This window comes from Amia ocellicauda, chromosome 4 (assembly GCF_036373705.1).
Source record: "Amia ocellicauda isolate fAmiCal2 chromosome 4, fAmiCal2.hap1, whole genome shotgun sequence".
Lineage (NCBI taxonomy): Eukaryota > Metazoa > Chordata > Actinopteri > Amiiformes > Amiidae > Amia > Amia ocellicauda.
Genome location: NC_089853.1, coordinates 14,641,530 through 14,665,327, shown reverse-complemented (window position 1 = coordinate 14,665,327; position 23,798 = coordinate 14,641,530). Strand labels below are relative to the sequence as shown.

Here is a 23,798-nt window from a genome sequence, read left to right as displayed (position 1 = left end):
ATTGTTAAAAAGTATATCAACACTGACAGTCTTGGCATTTCGACGTAAGGAAGAGGGGGATATTACATTTCCTTCATTTATCAAGTCAAGAAAATCTCCCTTTTACTAAAGTACCCTGGAGGAGGTTTCAGCTCAATAAGACCAAGCAGCATAGTCCACTTTCAGCTTAGCTTTAACAATACATTCTACAAACTCATGCTCTGACATGTCCACGTTTTCAGCTTAAACAACACCGTGCTTGCCTTTAAAAGAATAAAAAAATACCCTTTGTCAAACATGAGTCCTAAAACAGAATGTATAGGCCAAGTAAAAAAAAGAACTTTTGAAGAGAATTTGCAATTCTGTTTTTTGTACAGTGCCCTTCCAGATTTATTCACACTCCTGAATAAATAGTAACAGAAAACATCATACAAAAAGAAAGATTTATAGATTGGATAATGTGTTCTCCTTAAAAGAGGTAAAAACTAAATGTAATACTGTAATCGTATTAGTACTGCACAGAGCAAAGTCATATTCATCATAAATAATTAATTTAATTCCAGAAAACAGGAGGGTAACATCTCTGAGTATTCCTTTAAATAAAATCCAACAAAAATAAATATACAACATTCTGCTCTTTTGATTTTCAATAGAATCTTCTGGAACTCTATAGAGGCCTGCAAATATTTCTCTGTCATATAAAAGAGGGTAACTCATAGAATCATGCATCATCACGGTTAGGATCAGAGAGCTCTCCAAAGACTGTAGGCAAATCATCATTGACAACCACAAGTTGGGGGATGATTACAAAAGAATCCGCAAAAAGATGAGCTCTTTGAACATGCTTTTCAACATTATGTTTGGCATACAAAAAGGTGAAGCTCATGTTCCGAAAACACTCATGACTAGGGTCTAGGGACAAGGGATCTATTCTTTTTTGGGGTTCTTTTGCATCTACGGGTCCTGCAGCCCTTGTTAAGATAGTGGGAACATTGCCGTCCAACACATATCAGGACATTTTGGCCAAAAACCTGGTTCCCTCTCCCAAGAATCTCAAGCTTGGCTGGAAATAAACATTCCAGCATAACAATGATCCAGAGCATACACCCACATCTATACAAAAAAAGTTAAATGTACTCAAAATGGACAACTCAGTCCCCAGACAGCAATCCAATAGAACACCTGTGCTTCACACTTCAGGCAGCAGTTCTTTTACACAGTACAACGTACTGACTACAAGGCTGTAAATTAATGAGACCCCCATGTTCGCTGGAATTGATTTAACTATTTGACAGATTTGATTTTGCTCTGTGCAATGCTAATAAGATTACAGTATGACATTTGGAGACTTTTTCAACAGGACACATTCAAATATCAAATTCTTAAATATGTATTTTCTATGCTGTTTTTTTTCTATTTATTCAAGGGTAAGAATAAATCTGGAGAGCACTATATTATTTGATGCAATAAGACATTCATTGTATGTCATTCACTTACACACATGGGCCCTCACAATTATGGGGTCACCTGAAAGTCCTACTGAAATAATTATATTTTTCATATGATAAATGTCTTGTGGGAGAAATCATGTTACTTGTTATATGTGAAACTGATATTTCCTTGTTATTCCCAATTCTGCTGTGGCAGTGATGGGATTAATTATTGAGTTTATTAATTTGGCTTGAGCCCAGAAGCTCACAAATCACTGTTTATCCACACAATAACCAGGTCATAAGCTAATAACATGAATGTGACCATTTTGCCAAGAGGAAAATGACACAGAGCTTTGAAATGCATCAATAGTCCAAAATGAATTCACAGTGCAAAGGGTTTACCATCACTCTATCACAGCGGTCTTTACCCAACCAAAACAATATACATAATTATTATTCTACAAAGCCATCCCTTTTGTCAGTTATACTTTATAAAGCAGTGCTAACTCATTGAAAATCCCTTTTCTGTGCTGTTCATCAATTAAAACATTTAACCGCACTGCATTGTTCAAACACAAAGCATCATCTCCTTTACATTTCAAATGCCAGAGGCTGCGAAAACATTAGTAATCCTCTACTGTTTTCATAAAGAAAATAACTGGCACAAGAAAACATCAACATTTGATTGCTTAATAAATGTACCTTTTGTTCTCCAGAAACATCTTGCTGAGTAATAAACCATCCTTGCATTCACAGATTGTTTTTGTTTTTATGTTTACAAAATCTAATGGATAATTGCAATTGCTTATTTAGTGCTAGTAAGATTGCTGTGTTTAAATATATATGCAGTACAGGTAATGCAATTATATTTATATTTCCTCGATGGACACCCAAGGTCAGCTCACATCCAGTTCAAGTCTTTGGTTCTCACCTATGGTTATCCAGATCAGTTAACCGGCTACCGGCTGTCTCCCATCTCTTTGTTCACCCCCCTGCACACCACTCTGGTCTTCCTGCTGCACCTAGACTTGCTGCACCTCCTGTCCACTGTCCTTCCTCAACAGCCTGCGCTTTCAACAACCTTAACCCTTAAGTTGTGGAATGAATGACCCACAGAGGTCAAAACTGTCTGGTCTCTGACCACCTTTCAGCATCTGCTCATGACACACATGTTCACATGTTACTTGTAACACACCCCTCTCCTAGACAATGAGGCACTATTATTTCTGTGTTAATCCTTTTATTTTTAATATACTCATTCTTGCACTTTTAATCACCTTACTATAACTATACTACTGATAATTATGCCTGCTCTGACCCCATTGCATACATTATTGATGTTGCACTGTATTTTGTACTTTATCTTAATTGGGGTTCATGCTGTACTATGTTGTATATGTGTTTAGCATTGTAACATGTAATGTTTTTCTTAAAGGTGTACTATAAGCTGCCCAGGCCATCTTCGAAGAAATAATAATAATAATGATAGATTAAAGTATATATAATTTAAGTTAATTTAAGTATTTCAGTATTTATTTTTGTGGTTTGAAAAATAATATGATGTTTCATTTGGAAATTCCATTATAATACATGATCGTCAACTCAAGAAATCAAAATCAGCAGGTTAAACATTTTAAATTGCCTTTACAATCATTCTTTATTATCATACTCATTTTTGAAAATTATACATTTATACATTTTAAGTTAATTGTCTTTTAAGCATAATATAATTGTGCAAATGTAATAATCTTGCAGTAAAATAACAATATTTTGGTTGGTTTAGGCTAGAGATTGTATTCAGGGAATTTGCAATTGTCAAATATCAGCATTTAATCACAATCAGACTTTTGCATATACTGCCATACTGTCATTAAAATGAAATTATAATACAATAATACCACTGTAAATGATCTAAACTGATAACATACAGAACTAAGAACTGCTATCCTCCAATTCTAAATACCTTCACCATGTATGCACACTCTCATGTTTTTAACTTAAATTAATAGGGAATTACTACAGTTACTCAAAGAAATGGCCACATTGCTGCAATGAGTATTATTATTATTGATTTCTTGGCAGACGCCCTTATCCAGGGCAACTTACAAGAGTATTAAAAAAGTGCAGTAACACAATTAATATAAAATACAAAGCATCCATCCATATTATATTATTTGATCCCAAAAACAAACTTTCACATGCTTCATTTTTTGAGGAAGAAATACATAGAAATTACAATATATTTGAATGCTGAGTATTGCAGTGTGCAGATGTGTGGAACTGCGTGGTGTAGACCTTCTTATGGTGCTCACCTGTTTACAGAAAGGAGTTTGCTGTTTAATCTTTACAAGTTTGCACATGTGCTTTGCTGTGTTCAAAAGTGAATTAGGGAAGGCTTTGTTCAACCCTCAGTGCACTTACAAAATGGGACAATAGTTTAAGATCCCTTTTCAGGGCATTTATTCTTCAAACAGTCTCTTGTAATGCAATGAAAGAGATACAGCAGGAAAACATTTTACTCTGGAAATACGAAATTATTAAAATGGAATTCACCAAGCTCTTGTAAATGTTTAAATAATTATAATATAAATATTAACTTGTTTGTTATAATATTGAGCCATGTGTTTTCAACTTAAATATCTTAACATCTTATATAATGTGGTTAACGTACTTATATCTAAATCTATGAATGTTTATCCAACATGACATTTTTTAAATACTTGCATCTGTCTATTCTGTAATTAGATCTATTGTGATCTTTGTCTTTTATATTGCAGCAATAGCAAATCGTTATATATATATTTAGTTTTTCTTTCATGCACGGTCCACAGTGAACACATACTGTCAATCAACCTTGTGTTTTAATTAATCTCATGCTTTCTGTTTGTATTTCTGTATATATGACTTAAAGAGAAATGTGTGGTCACTCATGGCTGAAAAATAAATCAGCACGCCTTTCCACCCAAACCCAAGTTATAGATCGAAACAAGTGGAAACATCCTGGGGAGGCCTTCATTCAGCAGTGGATCAATATAGACTGCTACAGCATATATATATATATACACTCACCTAAAGGATTATTAGGAACACCATACTAATACTGTGTTTCACCCCCTTTCGCCTTCAGAACTGCCTTAATTCTACATGGCATTGATTCAACAAGGTGCTGAAAGCATTCTTTAGAAATGTTGGCCCATATTGATAGGATAGCATCTTGCAGTTGATGGAGATTTGTGTGATGCACATCCAGGGCACGAAGCTCCCGTTCCACCACATCCCAAAGATGCTCTATTGGGTTGAGATCTGGTGACTGTGGGGGCCAGTTTAGTACAGTGAACTCATTGTCATGTTCAAGAAACCAATTTGAAATGATTCGACCTTTGTGACATGGTGCATTATCCTGCTGGAAGTAGCCATCAGAGGATGGGTACATGGTGGTCATAAAGGGATGGACATGGTCAGAAACAATGCTCAGGTAGGCCGTGGCATTTAAACGATGCCCAATTGGCACTAAGGGGCCTAAAGTGTGCCAAGAAAACATCCCTCACACCATTACACCACCACCACCAGCCTGCACAGTGGTAACAAGGCATGATGGATCCATGTTCTCATTCTGTTTACGCCAAATTCTGACTCTACCATCTGAATGTCTCAACAGAAATCGAGACTCATCAGACCAGGCAACATTTTTCCAGTCTTCAACTGTCCAATTTTGGTGAGCTTGTGCAAATTGTAGCCTCTTTTTCCTATTTGTAGTGGAGATGAGTGGTACCCGGTGGGGTCTTCTGCTGTTGTAGCCCATCCGCCTCAAGGTTGTACGTGTTGTGGCTTCACAAATGCTTTGCTGCATACCTCGGTTGTAACGAGTGGTTATTTCAGTCAAAGTTGCTCTTCTATTAGCTTGAATCAGTCGGCCCATTCTCCTCTGACCTCTAGCATCAACAAGGCATTTTCGCCCACAGGACTGCCGCATACTGGATGTTTTTCCCTTTTCACACCATTCTTTGTAAACCCTAGAAATGGTTGTGCGTGAAAATCCCAGTAACTGAGCAGATTGTGAAATACTCAGACCGGCCCGTCTGGCACCAACAACCATGCCACGCTCAAAATTGCTTAAATCACCTTTCTTTCCCATTCAGACATTCAGTTTGGAGTTCAGGAGATTGTCTTGACCAGGACCACACCCCTAAATGCACTGAAGCAACTGCCATGTGATTGGTTGGTTAGATAATTGCATTAATGAGAAATTGAACAGGTGTTCCTAATAATCCTTTAGGTGAGTGTATATATATATAACTTTGTGACTAATCAGCTATGAAATGAGAACCTTTGCAATAATAATAGTAAATACTGATGTATAACTGAAAAACTTGGAGTGGAAATCAATTTAAAAAAATCTAAATGGATTCTAGTTTCAGCCGTTTAATCCACTGCTCCTTTTTATTGTTACCACCCCCTTTACTCCAGTGGTTGCTGCTCCTTCCTTTGCACCCCTTGGCTTCTGTAGCATTTCTCCTTTTCCAAGATAATCCATCCAACTGACAGGTGTAGTATATCATTGCATATATTGTGCCAGGGACAATAAAAGGCCACTCTAAAATGTACAGTTTTGTCACACAACACAATGCCACAGATGTCTCAAGTTTTGAGGGAGCGTGTGATTGGCATGCTGACTGCAGGAATGTCCACCAGAGTTGTTGCCAGATAATTTAATGTTCATTTCTCTACCTTGACAGATGAAATCCATAGATTAGGGGCTAATTAATTGATTTAAATTGGCTGATATACTTATATGAACAGTAACTCAGTAAAATGTTTGAAATTATTGCATGTTGCGTTTATATTTGTGTATAGTATGATATATATCATATTAAGATTATATATATATAATAGTACATGCAGTTGTATTCAGACTATAACCCTACCCATGTCAATGTTTTCCTTTGTCATCCCTTCCTGATATCCAGTATAAGATTATACAAATGAAACAGCTATGCAATCCTGTATTTATTTATGTAAAAGAGAGTTCGTTAGAATAGAATAGGCGGGTTATGAGAACCCAGGCAGGTAGAGACTGGTAACAAAAGCTTCTGCTTTGAGTCACTGAACATGTGCAAACAGGATGTTATTCTAGTCTTTCCCCTGGTTCTCATCATTACACTTATGCCGAGTGCTTGATTAGGCAAGTGCAGCTATCCAGAAGTGATTTCAACTATTAATATCGGTTCATAACACCATAGTGTATATATGTATTTTGCGAGTTTTCCATATTAGGAAGTTCTAGAAATTAATAGGTTGGTTCTTAAGTTATTTTCTCTATGGAAACACCTTAACTGATGATGACAGAATCCCAAGCAACACCCCCCTTTTCACTCATCTCAATTTATTTTCTTTTACAAAAAACAGGAATATTCAAACCTGATAACTAATGTTATATTACATAATCTAAGGGTCTTTATATCAGACAATTAAACCCTGAATAATAGTGGAATATTATATGCTGCTTGCACATAAATGTATTGTTCATCATATTATAATACTTACATTGGATTGCATAAGTATTCACCCCCCAAGGACTTTTTCACATTTTATTATGTTACAATGTGGAATGAAAATGGATTTCATTGTGATCCTCTCCCTTTGAATATCACCACATACACAACACCTTTAAGGTGCAAAATATGTTATTATGAAATAAAAGTGAATTAAACATAAAACAATGAATTATTGACTTCAAGTATTCAAGTAAACTTGGTAGAACCACCTTTGGCAGGAATTACAGCTGCAAGTCATTTTAGTTAAGTCTCTAGCAGCTTTACACATCTGATTCCTCTAATATTTGCCTTTTCTTCTTGGCAAAATTGATCAAGCTCTCTTGGGTTGGATGAGCGCATATGGACAGTTTCTCCCATCCTGGCCATGGAACTCTGTAGCTCCTTCAGAGTTATCATTGGCCTCTTGGTGGCTTCTTACACCACCGACTTCCTTGCACGGTCGCTCAGTTTTGGTGGACAACCTTCTCTAGGCAAAGTCATGGTTGTGCCATACTCAGGGGCCTTCCAGGAACAGTTGTATTTAATCTGAGATCATGTGACACTTTAATTGCACACAGGTGGACTATTCAACTAATTATGTGACTTCTGAAGGCAATTGGCTGCAGTGCACCACAGCTTATTTAAATGTATCATAGCAAAGGGGGTGAATACTTGTGGAATCAAGACTTTTCAGTTTTTTATTTGTAGTTCATTTAAAAAGATAATGGATTTTTTTTCCCAACATCAGCATTATGTGAAAGAAAATCACAATTAAATTAATTTTATTTCCAGATTGTAATACCACAAAATGTCACAAAATCCAGTGGAGAGTAATCCACTGTATAAGTAAAGATCTAGAAGAATACTGCCTTCTTTTTAGTTAAGACAAACACAAAGACAACCTAATCTGAATCAAAAGTGGAAGCATTAGATTTTTTATGAATATGTAGTTTTCCATTTTCGTTGTACATGTTTAAGAAATTCCTGGTGGTCACATATTTTTATCACCTGGTGTATTTTAAACAGTACCATGGCATTTGTTTATGGGGCTAATGATTCAGCATTACCAATACTAGATATTTTTGGCAAACTGAAGCAAAATGTCTTTACAGTGTACGATAAGTGGGAAATCATTTAGTACGAGAAAAAATATATTGTGAAGGTTTTAAATTATACATTGAAATACGTATAAAGGGTGCATGAGATATTTATAATAGTTAAAAAATAATATCCATTCAGGAAGATAATACCTAATACATCTTTCTTTATAATAGTGATACTCATATGTAACCAATGGCAGATAATATTGTGTTTTCAGTTTTTTTTTCTTTAATATATTATGAATAAAGGCAGTACATAATAAAGTGACCTCTACATTTATTTCTGTGACATTTAGCAATCCACAAAAATAATCACAGTACAATCTGAAAGTTAACCTCTATTAATTTAGTTTGCTTACAGTGATAGTAAATGCATCATTCTTTATTCTGATAGAGAAATTTGTTTTTGCCTTTCCTCCATTCCCCAGATTTTTTGAATTGTGATTTTACAGTGATTTTAGTATAGAACATATTTTTCAGCTGAGCAAAGGCTGTAATGTGTGAGATTAGCAGAGTCTGTCTTAAAACGGTCACAAGAAAATAAGTCTTTGAGAGAAAAAGGGCGAGGTTTTCTGTAGCCACAGGGTGAGGTGTTTGCCCTGGATGACGCTCTGTTAGGGATCATATGATTAATGCTCTTTCGGTGAGAGAGAGAGAGATAGAGAGAGAGAGAGAGGCAGAGACATAGAGGAAAGAGCACCTTTATCATAGTGCTTCAATTGTCTAGAGAATATATATGTGTTGCTCTCAGGGGTAGGAGGAAGCTAGAAAAAAGGGTGTGAACCTAAATATAGCAGCCTCCTCCCTTCAGATGTGTCACTAGCTGAAGTCCCTTCTTTCACAGAATATAAAAAGTTCACAAAGTCTACAGCCGCTTATTAGTCACTCACAGACAACTGATTCTGTTCACATTTAATTCAGAAGAGAGTTAAACAAAATGATTGGGAGTCTACTGCCCATTTTGGCTTGTGGATTAATTGCTTTTGCCAGTTCTTGCAAAGCACAAGGTAAGCTAGGTTGTTTTCACTTCTTTATCTGTTTGTTTGCATTATGTACTTAATTGATATTTAAATGGTTCAGGTTTTTGTGTTGTTTGCTTTGTGTCTTTAAATAGCAACACTGTTACAAAAACAAGGATTCTGTAGCTTGAAAGGGAACGAATGAGTGACCATCAGGAATATGTTGCCACACACATGCTCTGGGTAACTCTGTTCTCTAATGCACTTTTGTCTCGGAGCCAGATGGTTTAAGTGATCCCTGCTCTGTGATATGACTGGGATTTGACAAGAGACTGGAACACAAAGAGGAATGCTTGCTGACTTGTTTAGTTTGGGTACCCATTATGAATAACCTGATTCATCTTTTCAAGGCTTTTGTTTCTAATATTTTATAGTTCATAGCTTTATTGATTTATTTGTATTAATTGACAAGGGGAAGAAGATGTTTTTGACTTTCCTCAGGTGTACCAACATGTTTGTGCGAGACAAAGAGAAGTCATGATTTGTTTGGGGATCGATTTTCCTTTTGAATACATGCTGCACAATGGGTGGAAGTTGGTGCTCAAATCAAACAGGTTTTGTTTCTTCTCCTCTAGTCTGCAGCTGCCAGATTGGCAGTGGATTCATTACGTTGGTCTCTGGTGGGTGGGGGGTGGGGGGGGGGGGGGGGGCAGGGCTTGCCATTTTTCAATAGTGAGTCTGGATGGTTGATGTTGTGGGGGAAGGGAAGAATATCTAATTTAAATTCCTGCTGTGGTTTACATTTGTTGGCATTTTAAAGATCAGTCACTGGCATTGAACATGGCATTCAGATTATATCTAAAGAAGTCATTGATACAGAGGTGGGTCTGGTATTTCTTGCCATTACAATGCAACTAATTAGATGTCTAATAAGTGGAGTCAAACAGTGGTTAACGGTAATCTCCAGGAAGCCCTGGCTTTGAACCCCAGCACAGTATAACTGTTTACACTATACCCTGCAGCAAGAAATTAAGTACAGGAAGGATTGATCTAATTGCCCACACAGAGTGAAAAAGGTTACTGCTCTTCAGTATCTCTTCAGCCATTATTTATCAGAATAGATTCAACTAAACTTCTAAGTATAGCAGGCAATTTATATGTATTTATCATGTATTTGGTAATGTATTTAATTCCTACTGTGTGCTTGAGGCAACTGAAACAATAGTATTATATCCTTTATAGTTTACAGACAGTTGAGAAATGTCTACTTCCTTTTATATTTAGCCAACCACAACATCCTTTTTGGAATTCGTACTCAAACCTTACAGTACTGTACGTGTTTTTCATTTTTCTTTCTAACCAGCTAAATTGCAATAGCTCTGCATTAAACAGACAGAGACTAATGTCTTTGAATCAATACTGGCCTTCCTTTCCCAGTTGTAATATCTACATTTCCATAATGTCATCCTTTGAGATGTTACCTGTAGAGAATGACAAGAAAGGTGTTTCATAAAAAAAATGAAATATAAAAATTGGTTCATATAAATCAAACACATTTTAAGTTGGGGTACGTATTTATTCAGGAGTTTGGTCAAACCATAATATGACTTTGATGGATGTTGTGTAATACTGTATTTAGATTTGGCTTGAACTCACTTGACTGAGGGAACGATGACCTGTCCATATGGATGAGGCATCGGGACTTCCCTACGTTGTGGGATAGCCAGGGAGTTTTCTGCAAAGGTGGTGGTTGGGGAGGATGGAGGGATTCGATGTAACAAATTCTGGGAAAGTAGTGTTCTGAGTAATATTTTTTTTTTCCACACAGGGTTTGACATAGTCTCCGGTGCACATTTTCAAAAGGAATTGTCTGGTTTTTAAATGGCAGTGATCACTTCCTACTTTTCAATTACATGTAAAACAGGTCTTCACTATCAGTGGGAACAATATTTTAAACCCTGTTGAAGATGTTCCTCATTATGTTTTACTAATGTTTTTGTAATATGTACAGTAAGCTGTGTTAAAAGGTGTTACCTTTATTTGCACCTCAATTAATTTTACATAAAGCGTTTTAAATCCCAAAAGAGATAGATTGGCTATAACTATGAATAGGAAAAATATGGGGCACTTTTATGTATTTGTTAAACACTAGTGAAAACAGAATTTGTCTATGGACTCCTCTGTCCATTCTATGATTGCTCTCTCAAGTTACACTCAAGTTTCCATTTCCATTTACTTGGCCTTCTGTTATAAACACTTAATGATTTATGCAGTCTCTTATTTATACAATTTTTATGAATAACTGTTTAATCTTCATATATCACTAGTACCGTGATCATATTTATAGTGTGGTGCATTTGGATTTGTTCACTGTAGCTACTATTGTACAATTTCACAACTTGCATTTTTTAACTATAACTATCATTTGAAATCATTTGAAATCTTGAAAGCCATTGAAATAAATGTGACAATACCTTAAACTTTGAGTTTGTATTAAAAATATTTTTAAAAACTGACATAAGAGTATAAGCAGGTTACAAATGAGAGGCCATTCATACACATACTATTGATTAGTATGGACTCATTGATAACGGAATATCATGATGCCAATGCCTTGTTTGGTTAATGAATAAATATAGTGGATGGTATATATCACATTATACATTTCACAATATATGGGCATTTACAAATTAAATAGTATTATTCTATACTTTGACCTAAGTAGTTTTCAAACTCTTTTTTACACTACCTTTATAAACAGTTATATTTACTTTACGACAGATTTTATGCTGGTAAACACTTACATGTCTTGATATAATGCATAACATGTTTTAATAAAAACTTGAATACATATCAAACATTCATTTGAACTCAAAATTGAAGGGGAAATACATATTGGGTGATAATAAATGTGAAGGCAATAAATAATATAGAATAAACAATTCTATTATTATTCAACATTTCACAACATTCAGGAAGGATGCATGTGCAAGACCCCTGTGGAATGGCTATTTGTTGCCTTTTATGTGGTACACTATATAAGGTCTTGGTTAGCATTTCATGATGCTATTCCAACTACTTAAGTCTGTGATTCAGTTCAGGTTTATGCATATACTAGTAGCCAGTAGCGGATTGGCCATCTGTAGCACCGGGAACCGGTGGGTCAGTAATCCTTTGGGCCTGGGGTGATTTGTTGTCCTTTTTTTTTTTTTTTTATATCTGTGGGCAGGCCCACTCAGTGGATAGTACTGGGCCGGCAGCACCAATACCCCTTCCATGCCGCACTTCGCCAGCTGATTCAGAAATTATTAAATGTATGTGTATTTCCTCTGCCTTGTGAATCACTAGAATGGCTTGCTCCATTGTCTGAATTTAGGCTTCATGTCTTACTTTGAAGATTGAAGGTCTCCAATTTTAATCCAGTTAAGTGTATCAGTGATATTTTTGTCTCCCTTTTTTCATTAATGAAATAACCCACCAAACACAAGTATTAGTTGTTCACACATCATAAGCATGTGACCAACCATTTATATTGTTAGCAATCTATAGTATGATATAAAGCACTTTGTATTGCTCTTATTTTGTAAGTTGCCCTGGACAAGTGCATCTGCTAAGAAATAAATAATAATACATGTAAACATATTAATTCTCTTAAAATTTAAATGTAACATTTCAAAAGTAAATATATACATTTAGCAGTTACCACATTAGTCCCATAGTGTTCTTATTTAAGAGTGGTTTTTCTCTTAAATTTAACCACTTGTTTGTGTTGTGTATGTAACAGATATGAATAAAAGAAAAGAGACAAAAAGTTCCAAAAGAACGAACTGCTTTACTCGGACTTCAAGGCATCAGCAGGGCATAGTATATACTGCTCACAGCTACCATTCTGCTGCTCTCTTCCAGAAGAATCTATAGCTTATATATCTTCCACATACAGGTTCCAACAATTAACATATGATCCCATACATCCATAGCCAATAGAAAGGAACTAGGCATCACGCCACATTTTAAACACCCAATGAAGATTGCATTTTACTAATGCATCTTTTAAAATAAACGGTTTTATTTTTAACACTTTATACACTACAGCTCCTCCTCTGTAACTCTCAAATACATTTGAGACTTTTTTTTTAAACCATTTACAAATTCAACCTCTGAGGAGGACGGACATTTCGGACAGGACAACTTCTAACTACAGTGCTCACAGAAGGTGCCACTGACACAGTATCACTGTTGCATTGTACCTGCCCTGTTTCAACCACAGTTCCCACTGAGTCTTCGTCAGGCACATTGAAATCAGGGGTCTCCAAATCACTAAACACATCAGTATCAAATTCCTCTAAAACATTTTCCCCATTTCCATTTCCTTTACCTTCACACATTTTTCATTTATTTCTACCATGTAAGTGATAGGCCCAGAACTTTCTTAATTTTACCATTTTACACCTTCTCCTCCCCTGTAATTTCTTATAAGCACAGGCTAGTCTAATGTAAAGGTGTGCAGGGGTTGTTTCTTTCCACCACCACTTTGTGTTCCCACCCTGTTTGGAATCCATCACTCGAGCAAAAATAGGTTTTAGCAGGGACAGTCAAGTACGAATCTGTCTCTTCAGAAACACCTCTGCTGGTGTTTTCTGTGTGGTGCTATGTGGAGTGTTCCTGTAACTGAGCAAGAAGTTAGCAATACAATGCTGTACAGTTTTACAACCTAATTTTTTATTTTTTTCCAGAGCTAGTTTGATATTCTGAGCTAACCTCTCTGCTAACCCATTTGAAGCGGGGTGGTATGCAGCTGACCTGATATGTTTAACTGCATTCTATTTCAGGAACTCATGGGACTCTGCTGAGGTAAACTGAGGTCCATTGCCGGTTACAATCTCCTCAGGCAGACCATATGCAGCAAATCAAGTCCTGAGCACTTCAGTAGTCTTAGCTGTAGTAGTAGTTGGCATGTACACCACTTCTGGCCATCTAGAATAACCATCAATTAGCAAGAGAAACATCTGCTTGTCTTTTTCAGCAAAATTTAAATGTACTCTCTGCCAGGGACCTGATGCCCATTTCCATGTATGCACGGGTGCCTGTGCAGGCATGCTGCATTGACTTTGGCAGACCTCACACTGACTGACCTCAGTTTCAATGTTTTCATCAAGTTTGGGCCACCAAAAATGACCTCTGGCCAGGGCTTTCATTTTCACTATCCCCAGGCCCCAGTGACTTTCATGTAGTTCTACTAGTAATCTACCTTGTCGTTTCTGAGGAATCACTACTCTGTACCCCCACAGAATGCAATCACTTTCCACAGACAGCTCAAATTTACGTGTTTCAAATGATTTCAGTATATCGTCAGTTACATACTTTGGCCACCCAGACAAAATGTAGTGCTTTACTCTAGATAACAGAGGATCCCTCTCTGTTTCTTTAGCAATGTCTGTTTCGGATAGAATCTTTACAATCAGATACTGAAAGTCTTGACAATGCATCTGCATTGCCATGTTGTGTCGAAGGCTTGTACTGAAGTTCATATTGGTAAGCTGCCAATATTAAGGACCATCTTTGCATTCTCGCAGCAGCAAGGGGTGGAACACCAGTCTTTGGACCCAACATTTTTAACAAAGGTTTATGATCAGTGAGCAAAATAAATTTCCTCCCATACAAGTATTCATGGAATTTCATGACCCCAAAAACTAACCACAATGCCTCTTTTTCTATTTGGCATAGTTTCTCTCTGTCTTGGTTAACATTCTAGGGGCAAAAACAACAGGCTTTTCACTGCCATCCTCCATTCTATGTGAAATTACAGCTCCCACTCCTACAGGATAAGCATCACAGGCTAATATCAGAGGTAAGTTTGGGTTGTAATGCACTAGCACCTTAGAGGAAACCAGCTGTCTCTTTGCCTCCTCAAATGCTCTTTGACATTTTGCTGAACACGCCCATATTGCATTTTTCTCTGTCATAGGCTGAATTATAGTAGACAAGTTTTTTTTTTAACTTGCCATAGTAGTTTAACAAAGCCAAGAATGACCTGAGCTCTGTGACATTTTTAGGTACTGGTGCATTCTCTATGGTTTCTGTCTTCTCCTGCATGGGGTGAATACCCTCAGAGTCAATTACATGTCCCAAGTAAGACACACTATCCTGAAAATATGCACATTTGTCCTTTCTGACCTTTAGCTTGTATTTCTGTAACCTGGTTAGTACTGCTTTAAGATTTTCTAAGTGCTGTTCGGTAGTACCACCCATTACTAGGATATCGTCCAGATAGCATATTACACCATCCGGTACGGTAACCTATTGTACCTAAACAAGCTCTTGTGCATGTTGATGGTAAGATAAGGTTTTGAGCTCTCCTATAACTCCACCTGCTGGTATGCTTGAGATAAATCGAGCTTGGTAAATTTAGTACCGCCAGACAATTTAGCAAATAAATCCTGCGTTCTGGGAATCGGGTACTGATCAATCTCAAGCCATGGATTTATTGTGACTTTGTAGTCTCCACAGATTCTTATACTACCATCAGACTTCGGTACACACGATCGGAGTGGCCCATTCGCTGTAATTAACAGGCGATATGATGCCTTCTGACTGCAGTTTCTTTAGTTGTTGCTCTACCGCTTCTTTAACAGCATACGGTACATTTCTGGGTTTACAGAATTTTGGTACAGCTTCTTTAGATACTCTCAAACTGGCTTTAATTCCTGGCACTAAACCCGATTCTGTCTCAAAAACAGATGCAACTTGTTGCACAAGTCCACTGCTCTTTGCTTTTTCATCCGATTTACGCATGAACAATCTAACTGCAGTTTGCTAATCCAATTCCTACCGAGCAGGGCAGGGCCATCACCTTTTACAACAAACAATTCCAGGAGCTTTGTTTCATTTTTGCAGGACACCCTCACTTTAATTTTACCCAGCAATGTTAAAGACCCTTTTGTGTATGTTCTAAGCACACAATCTGCAGGGTACATTTTAACATTCTTGAATCTACGGTTGTACATTTTCTCAGAGATTACTGAAATGGCAGCCCCCGTATCAAGCTCCATTTTCACCTTTACATCATTTATCTTTACATATACAAAGTACGGTTTGCTATCGTCAGTAGTAGTCTCTAAAGCAAACCGTTCATTCCCAGGACCACACTCACATTCCCCTGGTTGGCAATCTTGCGACACTGTCGGCGAATGTTCCGCATCCCTTTCTTCTGTTTTGCTTACTACCAAGTGTCTTGTCCAGCTGGCTTGCTTCTTGGCAGTCAAATCCGCTGCTCCGGAGTTTGGCTGTCCACAGTAGGCCCGGGCGATGTGTCCTCGCTTTCCGCAGACATGGCTCTGGAGATCCTTGAAGCGACACTCCTTGGTCCCGTGGTTATTTCCCCAACAGTGGTAGCATAGACAAGTCATCCTCGGTTTCTGCGTCTTCTTTTCTACCACATTTGCCTTGTACGTTTTAGGAGCAAATTGTTGCGCATTGTTCTTAGTGACTTCAAATGACTGCCCCATTTCAAAAGCTAGAGACAGTGTCAAGTCCTTGGTGTGAGTCACGTTCAACAGACTGTCTCTTAACTCTGCATTTTTTAGTCCACAGATTAAATGGTCTCTTAAGGCTTCATCTAGAAACTGACCAAATTTGCAATTCCCTGACTACTTCTTTAAGCTTGCCATGTATTCACTTATGGTCTCACCCTCTAGCTGGTGCCTTGCATGGAACTTGCATCTCTCGGCAATGAAGTTTATTTTCAGCACATAATATCCCCTCAGCACCTCCAGTATTTCTTTGAAAGTATTTTTGCTCGGTGTGGCCTGTAAGTTTTCCGCCCCACTATTGTGAGAAACACTGACTTTTTTTTTGTCGTCTTCTTTCAGGTCATTTGCTTCAAAAAACTGCTGTAGCCTGTCCTCATAAGCTTCAAACGTTTCTTCACTTTCCTCAAAATGAAAATCCTCGGATTTACAGAAAGTTGACATTTTTCTTTCATTTCTTTTGTTAAGTCTCTTTACCTTTTGAATAGATCCCATCCTCATCGCCAGAATCTGTTGTGTATGTAACAGATATAAATAAAAGAGACAAAATGTTCCAAAAGAACAAACTGCTTTATTTGGACTTCAAGGCATCAGCAGGGCATAGTATATACTGCTCACAGCTACCATTCTACCACGCTCTTCCAGAAGAATCTATAGCTTATATAGCTTCCACATATGGGTTCCAACAATTAACATACAGTATGATCCCATACATCCATAGCCAATAGAAAGGAACTAGGCATCACGCCACATTTTAAACACCGAATGAAGATTGCATTTTACTAATGCATCTTTTAAAATAAACAATTTTATTTTTAACTCTTTGTACACTACAGTTTGCATAACATTGTGGAAACAAATTCATCATAATAGTGACCATTAACACCAATGTAGTACTTCATTCCTCTTAACTACTCTGACTGGCTTACCACAATATGAAGGGAGACAAATATTGTAAGCAGAAGCAACCGGGCCCACTGAATGTCGATAGTGAAGGAGTTAAAACTCCTACTTCGTACTTCTATGTGCCAAAATTTCCAGCTTATGTTTCATCATCATATTTGGAATTTCCCACAGATCACGTCATTGGGTAAAATTCACTGGAAAAACTAAAGGCAATCTTCCCAATTTCCTCTTCATATAAACTACACTGCTCAGAATACTCCAAGTTCAGAAATCAATGTTAAGTGTTCCCTTAATTTGAGCAGTATACTTCTAACACTAGCATTATACATATGAGAAGAAAATGTGACCTAAATTTAAGATGAGTATTTTGATCACAATAAGTTCCCTGTAGTACCTTAAAATTATGTTCCAAAATTATAAAAATCCTTAAAATCAATTGAATATGTATAGCTATAGTAGTGACTATTGATAAATAAGAATTATCCCTTTTATTATTTTACTTCTGTAAGTTTATCTGTCCTCAGTTGGATTTCATTTTACGTGCAAGTTTTCCTGTATAGACAGTAACACAATATACCACATTTTGCTCTCTTCAGTGGGATTTTTACTGTGTGAGTGCACAAATGCACAAAAGCAGACATCAGCTCAAACCTACAATCATTTAAGAAGATTAAAGTAGTCAACCCATACATGTATCATGTCTGATAGATCAGAGCTAATCATATGCATCATAGCCCCCCAATCTCACCGTATTTCACCATCAGCCCCCCCCACTATTTTCACCCTCGGTGGGGGTACCCTGCCAAAATCTGGGCACCAAGGGGGTCCCTGGGGTCAAACAGTTTGCAGCCGCCAATGAAGAGGGCCATGAGTAGGGTGATGTTTGAGGTTGGGCGCCCACAGACAACCCTTGTTGTTGGCCGTCTAGGTGAAAGCAGCTTTCCTAATCAAGAGAGGAGACCCAGATCCCTCGGGAATCACTCTCTGGCATGAAAAAGCACCTACAGACCTAATCAGCGTGGAGTGAGGGAGGGGAGATGGATAGAAGGAGAGTGGGCTATGGGGGCTTTGTGGTTGAGGGCAAAATGGGTGTACACTTCCTTCCGGATATGACGTAGGAATAATTAATAAGGTGACGTCACACGTCATAAAATATTAGGCCGTACCCCAAGCGCCCACTATTCTAATTCTGTTCACTCTAGTTAAGCTATCTTTAATATCCCCAAAAACATAAGACTGAAACTCTTGTGATTTCTCTCTTACGTAAATACAGAAGTAAAAAAAGAAAAGTGATGATAACATGAAAAAAAAAAACTCAGAAAACCTTCATGGTGAGAAACACTGCAAAAACCTCAATGGCAAAGATAACTTCTGCCTCAACATGTTTTTCTGTGTTTCAGGCCTAGCAACTGTAAACAGGATCTGAGGAAAGCTTCATACATAGTTTATGTTTCATTTAGAAACCATTTCAGTTCACAATCTATTACAGGACAATATAATTAAAAAGATAGATAATGCAAAATATGAATAATTTTAAAGTGCAATGCATAAATGTAATATATATTTAAATCAATAAATTACTTTTATAGAGGTTTTATGTAAGAAAATCTTAAAACAAGAACCACATTGTGTATGCATTAGTACAGCAATGTATAGGTCTACCAGTTTATTTAAGGTATTAATTATACTTCTTGCTTTGGTGTATACATACTGTAGCATGTCAGTGGCCTACGTCCTTGTCTGGTACTACGTGAGGTGTTGTAGGGCAAACTGTATGTGATTATTCCGATTGGGGATTAGTTCCTCTTGCATATTGGTGTAGGACTATGCTTTATGCAACAGGAGTGCTAGGACACTGTGCATGTGATTGCGGGAGGGTCCCTGCTAAATGAAGTCCCTATGATGCTTTCGTGTTTAAGTATTATTGGTTAATTGGTGGTGATCATGTAGGGTGAACGTGTGGGGATAGGTGTGCTACAGCCAGGGGGGTTGGACCTGCATGGTAGTCACACATAGTCTGGGACATATATTGTGGTTTGGCGGGGTTTGTACCAGTTGGCGCCCTTACAAAGAGTGGCATTTTTCAATGCCTCCTCTCTCTCTTTCTCTGTCCCCCTCTCTCCATATATATATAATCAGCCACAGCCTTTATTGATCCGCTTCTGGATGAAGGCCTCCCAAAGCTTTTCCACCTGTCCCTATCTACTGCTTCTATTTCCTTGGTTAGCTCATCCTTTTTCACTTTTTTGCAAAGGATCTCATGTAATATGAGCATATAATTCTTCATGTAAAAAAAAAACCTACAAAAAGCGAAAATGTGATTAAAGTCTTAATAGAGAGATATTGAGCAGATAGCCTAGACACAAGATGTATTTCACTTCAAGTGTCAATTTTTGTAGTTATTGTCTACATCTAAGTAGTGTCTGTTGCAATGAAAGTTGAACAGCAAACAGAAAGGTTCTTCATTGTATCAATGTAATTGTCAGAAATTGTATCTCGTAACAGATGTATAGTTCATTTAAATGTTTTATAAAACATCTTTTCTACATCTGACTCATTTTCAGTAACAAAAATATGCAGCAAACAGAAATAGATAATACATTTATTAAAATGTCACATCATGTTAGTAGTTTTGTAGCAGGCTATGGGGGCTTGTTGCCTATATCCAAGTCATATGAAATATTTCCTCAGAGATTTCCTAAAGAGGAGCTTAAGTGACAGTGCAGGGGCTAGGGTCTGAACTAAGACCTCTTCACAAGTCTCTATTTCCTTCTCTGTTTCAAGAGCCAACTTTAGCCATTTGCGCTCTCTTGATAAATACCCCTTTTTATCAGTGTTAAAACTTTAGCATGTATTTTACGGGTCAGTCAACGGGATTGTGCTCCTTTGAAAAAGCAAATGGTGAGTTTGAATATATTTTAAATAATAGGGTCAATTTGGAAACTGTGCTGACCTTGTCGCGGTTTGTGTGACTCAGCGGCCACCTGTTGTGCTCTGTTAACTAGTCTATCTCTCTCTCTCTGTCTCTGTGTCTCTCTCTCTACTTTCTCTGTGTGTGTGAGGACTGTGATATGTGATGTGCAATGCGTTGGGTTTGTAGCGGACAGGTTTGCCAGACAACGTGAAAGAGTTGAAATAGCATGAATAGTATTGTCTAAACTCGGTAGTAGTGACCGTCCAAGTCTGTTGCTCTCAATGTAATTTTGTGTGTGAAAAAAGGAGTCAGTGCAATCATCTCCCCCCCCCCCCCCCCCGATCTCACCGTATTTCACCGTCAGCCCGGCTCGGTGGGGGTACCCTGCCAAAATCTGGGCGCCAAGGGGGTCCCTGGGGTCAAACAGTTTAGGAACCCCTGATCTAACCCATAGCAGCCTAATGCATGGTATTTCTAGCTACTGGGAGGGGTGCTATTCCATTGTGTTTGTAGTCACATTGAAATTCAGATGTTGACTTGAGCCCCACCACTGTGTGGATTAGCCCCATCGTAGATTAGCAATCAAAAAATACTCTGCAGCCGCTAATGAAGGGGGCCATGAGTAGGTTGATGTTTGAGGTTGGGGGCCCACAGACAACCCTTGTTGTTGGCCGTCTAGGTGAAAGCAGCTTTCCTAATCAAGAGAGGAGACCCAGATCCCTCGGGAAACTCTGCAAGCCCAAAACCACTGAGATCCCCTGGGAAAAAGATCAAACTCTCGTGCTCTGCCCCATTCACACACCCCAGCTAGCCAGCAAGAATACAGCTAAGGACAGGACTACACAGATACTCTCTGTAAGCTTGTAACTCCATTTCTTTAAAATAGTTTAATTTAACTTACATCTATTGTTTAAGACCCACACCACCATCGCTGTGTGTGTATATATATATAGAGAGAGATTAAATAAGTACATTACATATATTACCCCCTAAAGTTTAACTCTTGCAAGCTTTAAACATGTCAGAAGACTTTTACTAAAAATTGTAACTATACAGAATTACCACAAGCTCTTTTTATTTCATTTTTTCATGAGTATTATGGTTTATATAACATCTTAAGTTTACTATGAATTGTCACTATAAAGAATGGCCCCAAGCTTTTTTAATTAGACTTATTTTTAGACTTTAGACTTACTTATTTTTAAGACTTATCATTATGCGTTTCGAGAGAGAGAGAGAGATAAAATAAATTAAAAACATTTTAATATCTTAAGTTTAATTCTTACGAGCTTTTAAGACAGTTAGAAAGTAATTGTTAGACTGTATTTAAGTAAAAATCACCGTCCGCCACCCCCCGCTCCCATGGGAGAAAATACCAACACCATCAGGAATTATTTTGCCTGAGGCCCCCACATACTCTAGAATTGCCACTGACTGAACACAAGCTTTTTTATTTTATTTTTAATTAAACTTAGTCTTATTATTAAGCATCTGGCCTATCCGCAGATGTTTCCAGAGATTGAGAGAGAGAGAGAGAGAGAGAGAGAGAGAGAGAGAGAGACGGTGTGGCTAGGATAATCACACTATGAGGAGGGGGGCCTGAAACTTGTATTGGTCGGGCCTGGGTCACATCACAGACCTTGTTGATCTTGTAAAGGAATCTGATTTCCTAAACCATTACATGTATAAAAAAAAAATAAACAACAGAGATGGTTTGTCTGCAGTGTCACTAATTAATTGTGGTTGAGGGCGAAAATTGGGGGTACACTTCCTTCTGGATATGACGTAGGAATAATTAATAAGGTGATGTCACACATCATTAAATGTTAGGCCGCTCCCCGAGTGCCCACTATTCTACTTTTGTTCACTCCAGTTAAGCTATGGAGGGATATTGTAGATACAGGCAGAAACTAATGCTGAACATCACAATGTTTTTGGTCTTTTACTTACCTTGAAATTTTGGACTGACAACCAGGTAATGAAGTTATGAAGATTCACCCATTTTTCTGACTTAATGTAGGTTTTTACGGTGACCTGAAGTGCAAAACACAAATGCAAAAAGAAACAAACAATTGCAAAAAGAAAAACACAAAATCAAAGAAAGAATTGCAAAAAGAAAATCACAGTTGCAAAAAGAAAAACACAAAAACTAAAAGCAGAACGCAAATGCAAAAGAGCACAAACACAAAAACAAAAGTAGAAACACAAAAACAAAAAGCAGAACGCAAAAGCAAAAGGAAGAACTCAAATGCAAAACGAGAAACACAAAAACAAAACAGAATTGCCAAAAGAGAAACCAATGCAAAAACAAAAACACAATTGCAAAAACAAAAACAAAACGAGAAACAAAATCACAAAGCAAAACGCAAAAGCAAAAGGAAGAACACAAATGCAAAAAGAAAAACACAAAAACAAAACGAGAAACACAAAAACAAAAACATTTCTTTTTATTACCGAATTGCATCATCTAGAGTCCTACCAATAGAAAACATGTCCCACCGCTGTTTAAAGTATACGTATTGATGGAGACCCGGAAATGAGACGGCTTCTGGAATTACGTTTATTTTGAATGTCACTCTAGCTTCATTTATTAAAAACACAAAATACAAATACTGACTCTATTGACTGTAAACTCTTTACAGGGAAGTATAATTAGAAGTGGGTGCACTGTATAGAGCGACAAATGTAGGTCCTGTAGGCTAATTTCATATCTCGATCAAGACCTATATCTGTTAATATAGAATGCAAAAATACCAGCTCTGGGACCAAATCACTTTTAATATCAGAAATAAACACTGTTTAAACAGAGAGCTTAACTCACATTCATTGCACCAATTCTGTGTGTGTTCCCTGTAGTGTTTACAGTGAAGACTGTCCTCATATGTATTAAATGTAAGCCCACACACACACAGAGACCCACAAACACACAGACAGTATTGTGTGAACTGTAACGTTTTACTGTTCAGCTAATAAAAGCATGTTGTTCTTCATTAATGTGAAATCAGTCCTCTTATTTCTGTGTTAACATCTGTGGCAATTGCTTTAAGAAACACTTAGAGTAGGCTAACATCACTTTCTAACCTGTAATATAACCTGCATCAACACTTTCTCCCGTGCAGAGAGCACAGAGCACAGAACAGAGACGCTGACCAATGGCAGCACTTCAGTCCTGTGTGGGCCTGTACCTTGCCCATAACAGCGGTGGGCTTCGAAATAATGCGACTGGCGGATGAAGAGACTAAAAGTCTTTTTGTTTTTGTGTTATTCTTTTTGCATTTGTGTTCTTCCTTTTGCTTTTGCATTCTGCTTTTTGTTTTTGTGTTTCTTTTTGCATGTTTCTCTTTTTGCATTTGTGTTCTTCCTTTTGTATTTCTGCCTTTTGTTTTTGTTTCTCTTTTTGCAATTCTGTTTTTCTTTTTGTTCAAGTGTTTTTCTATTTGCAATTGT

The 23,798-nt window shown here is 37.4% G+C and overlaps 1 protein-coding gene across 2 annotated transcripts in view; it reads left to right on the top strand.

Annotated features, from left to right (window-relative positions):
• The first annotated feature begins 8,733 nt into the window (after positions 1–8,733).
• LOC136747822 (CD44 antigen) overlaps positions 8,734–23,798 on the top strand; it is a 45,383-nt gene continuing 30,318 nt past the window's right edge. Inside the window, exon 1 of one of the 2 annotated variants that reach the window (XM_066701051.1) lies at positions 8,734–9,053. In XM_066701051.1, coding sequence (XP_066557148.1) covers positions 8,984–9,053 — 70 coding nt within the window. In that variant the 5' untranslated portion in view covers positions 8,734–8,983. The remainder of the gene's footprint in view (positions 9,054–23,798) is intronic. The other variant, XM_066701054.1, reaches the window with a different exon arrangement.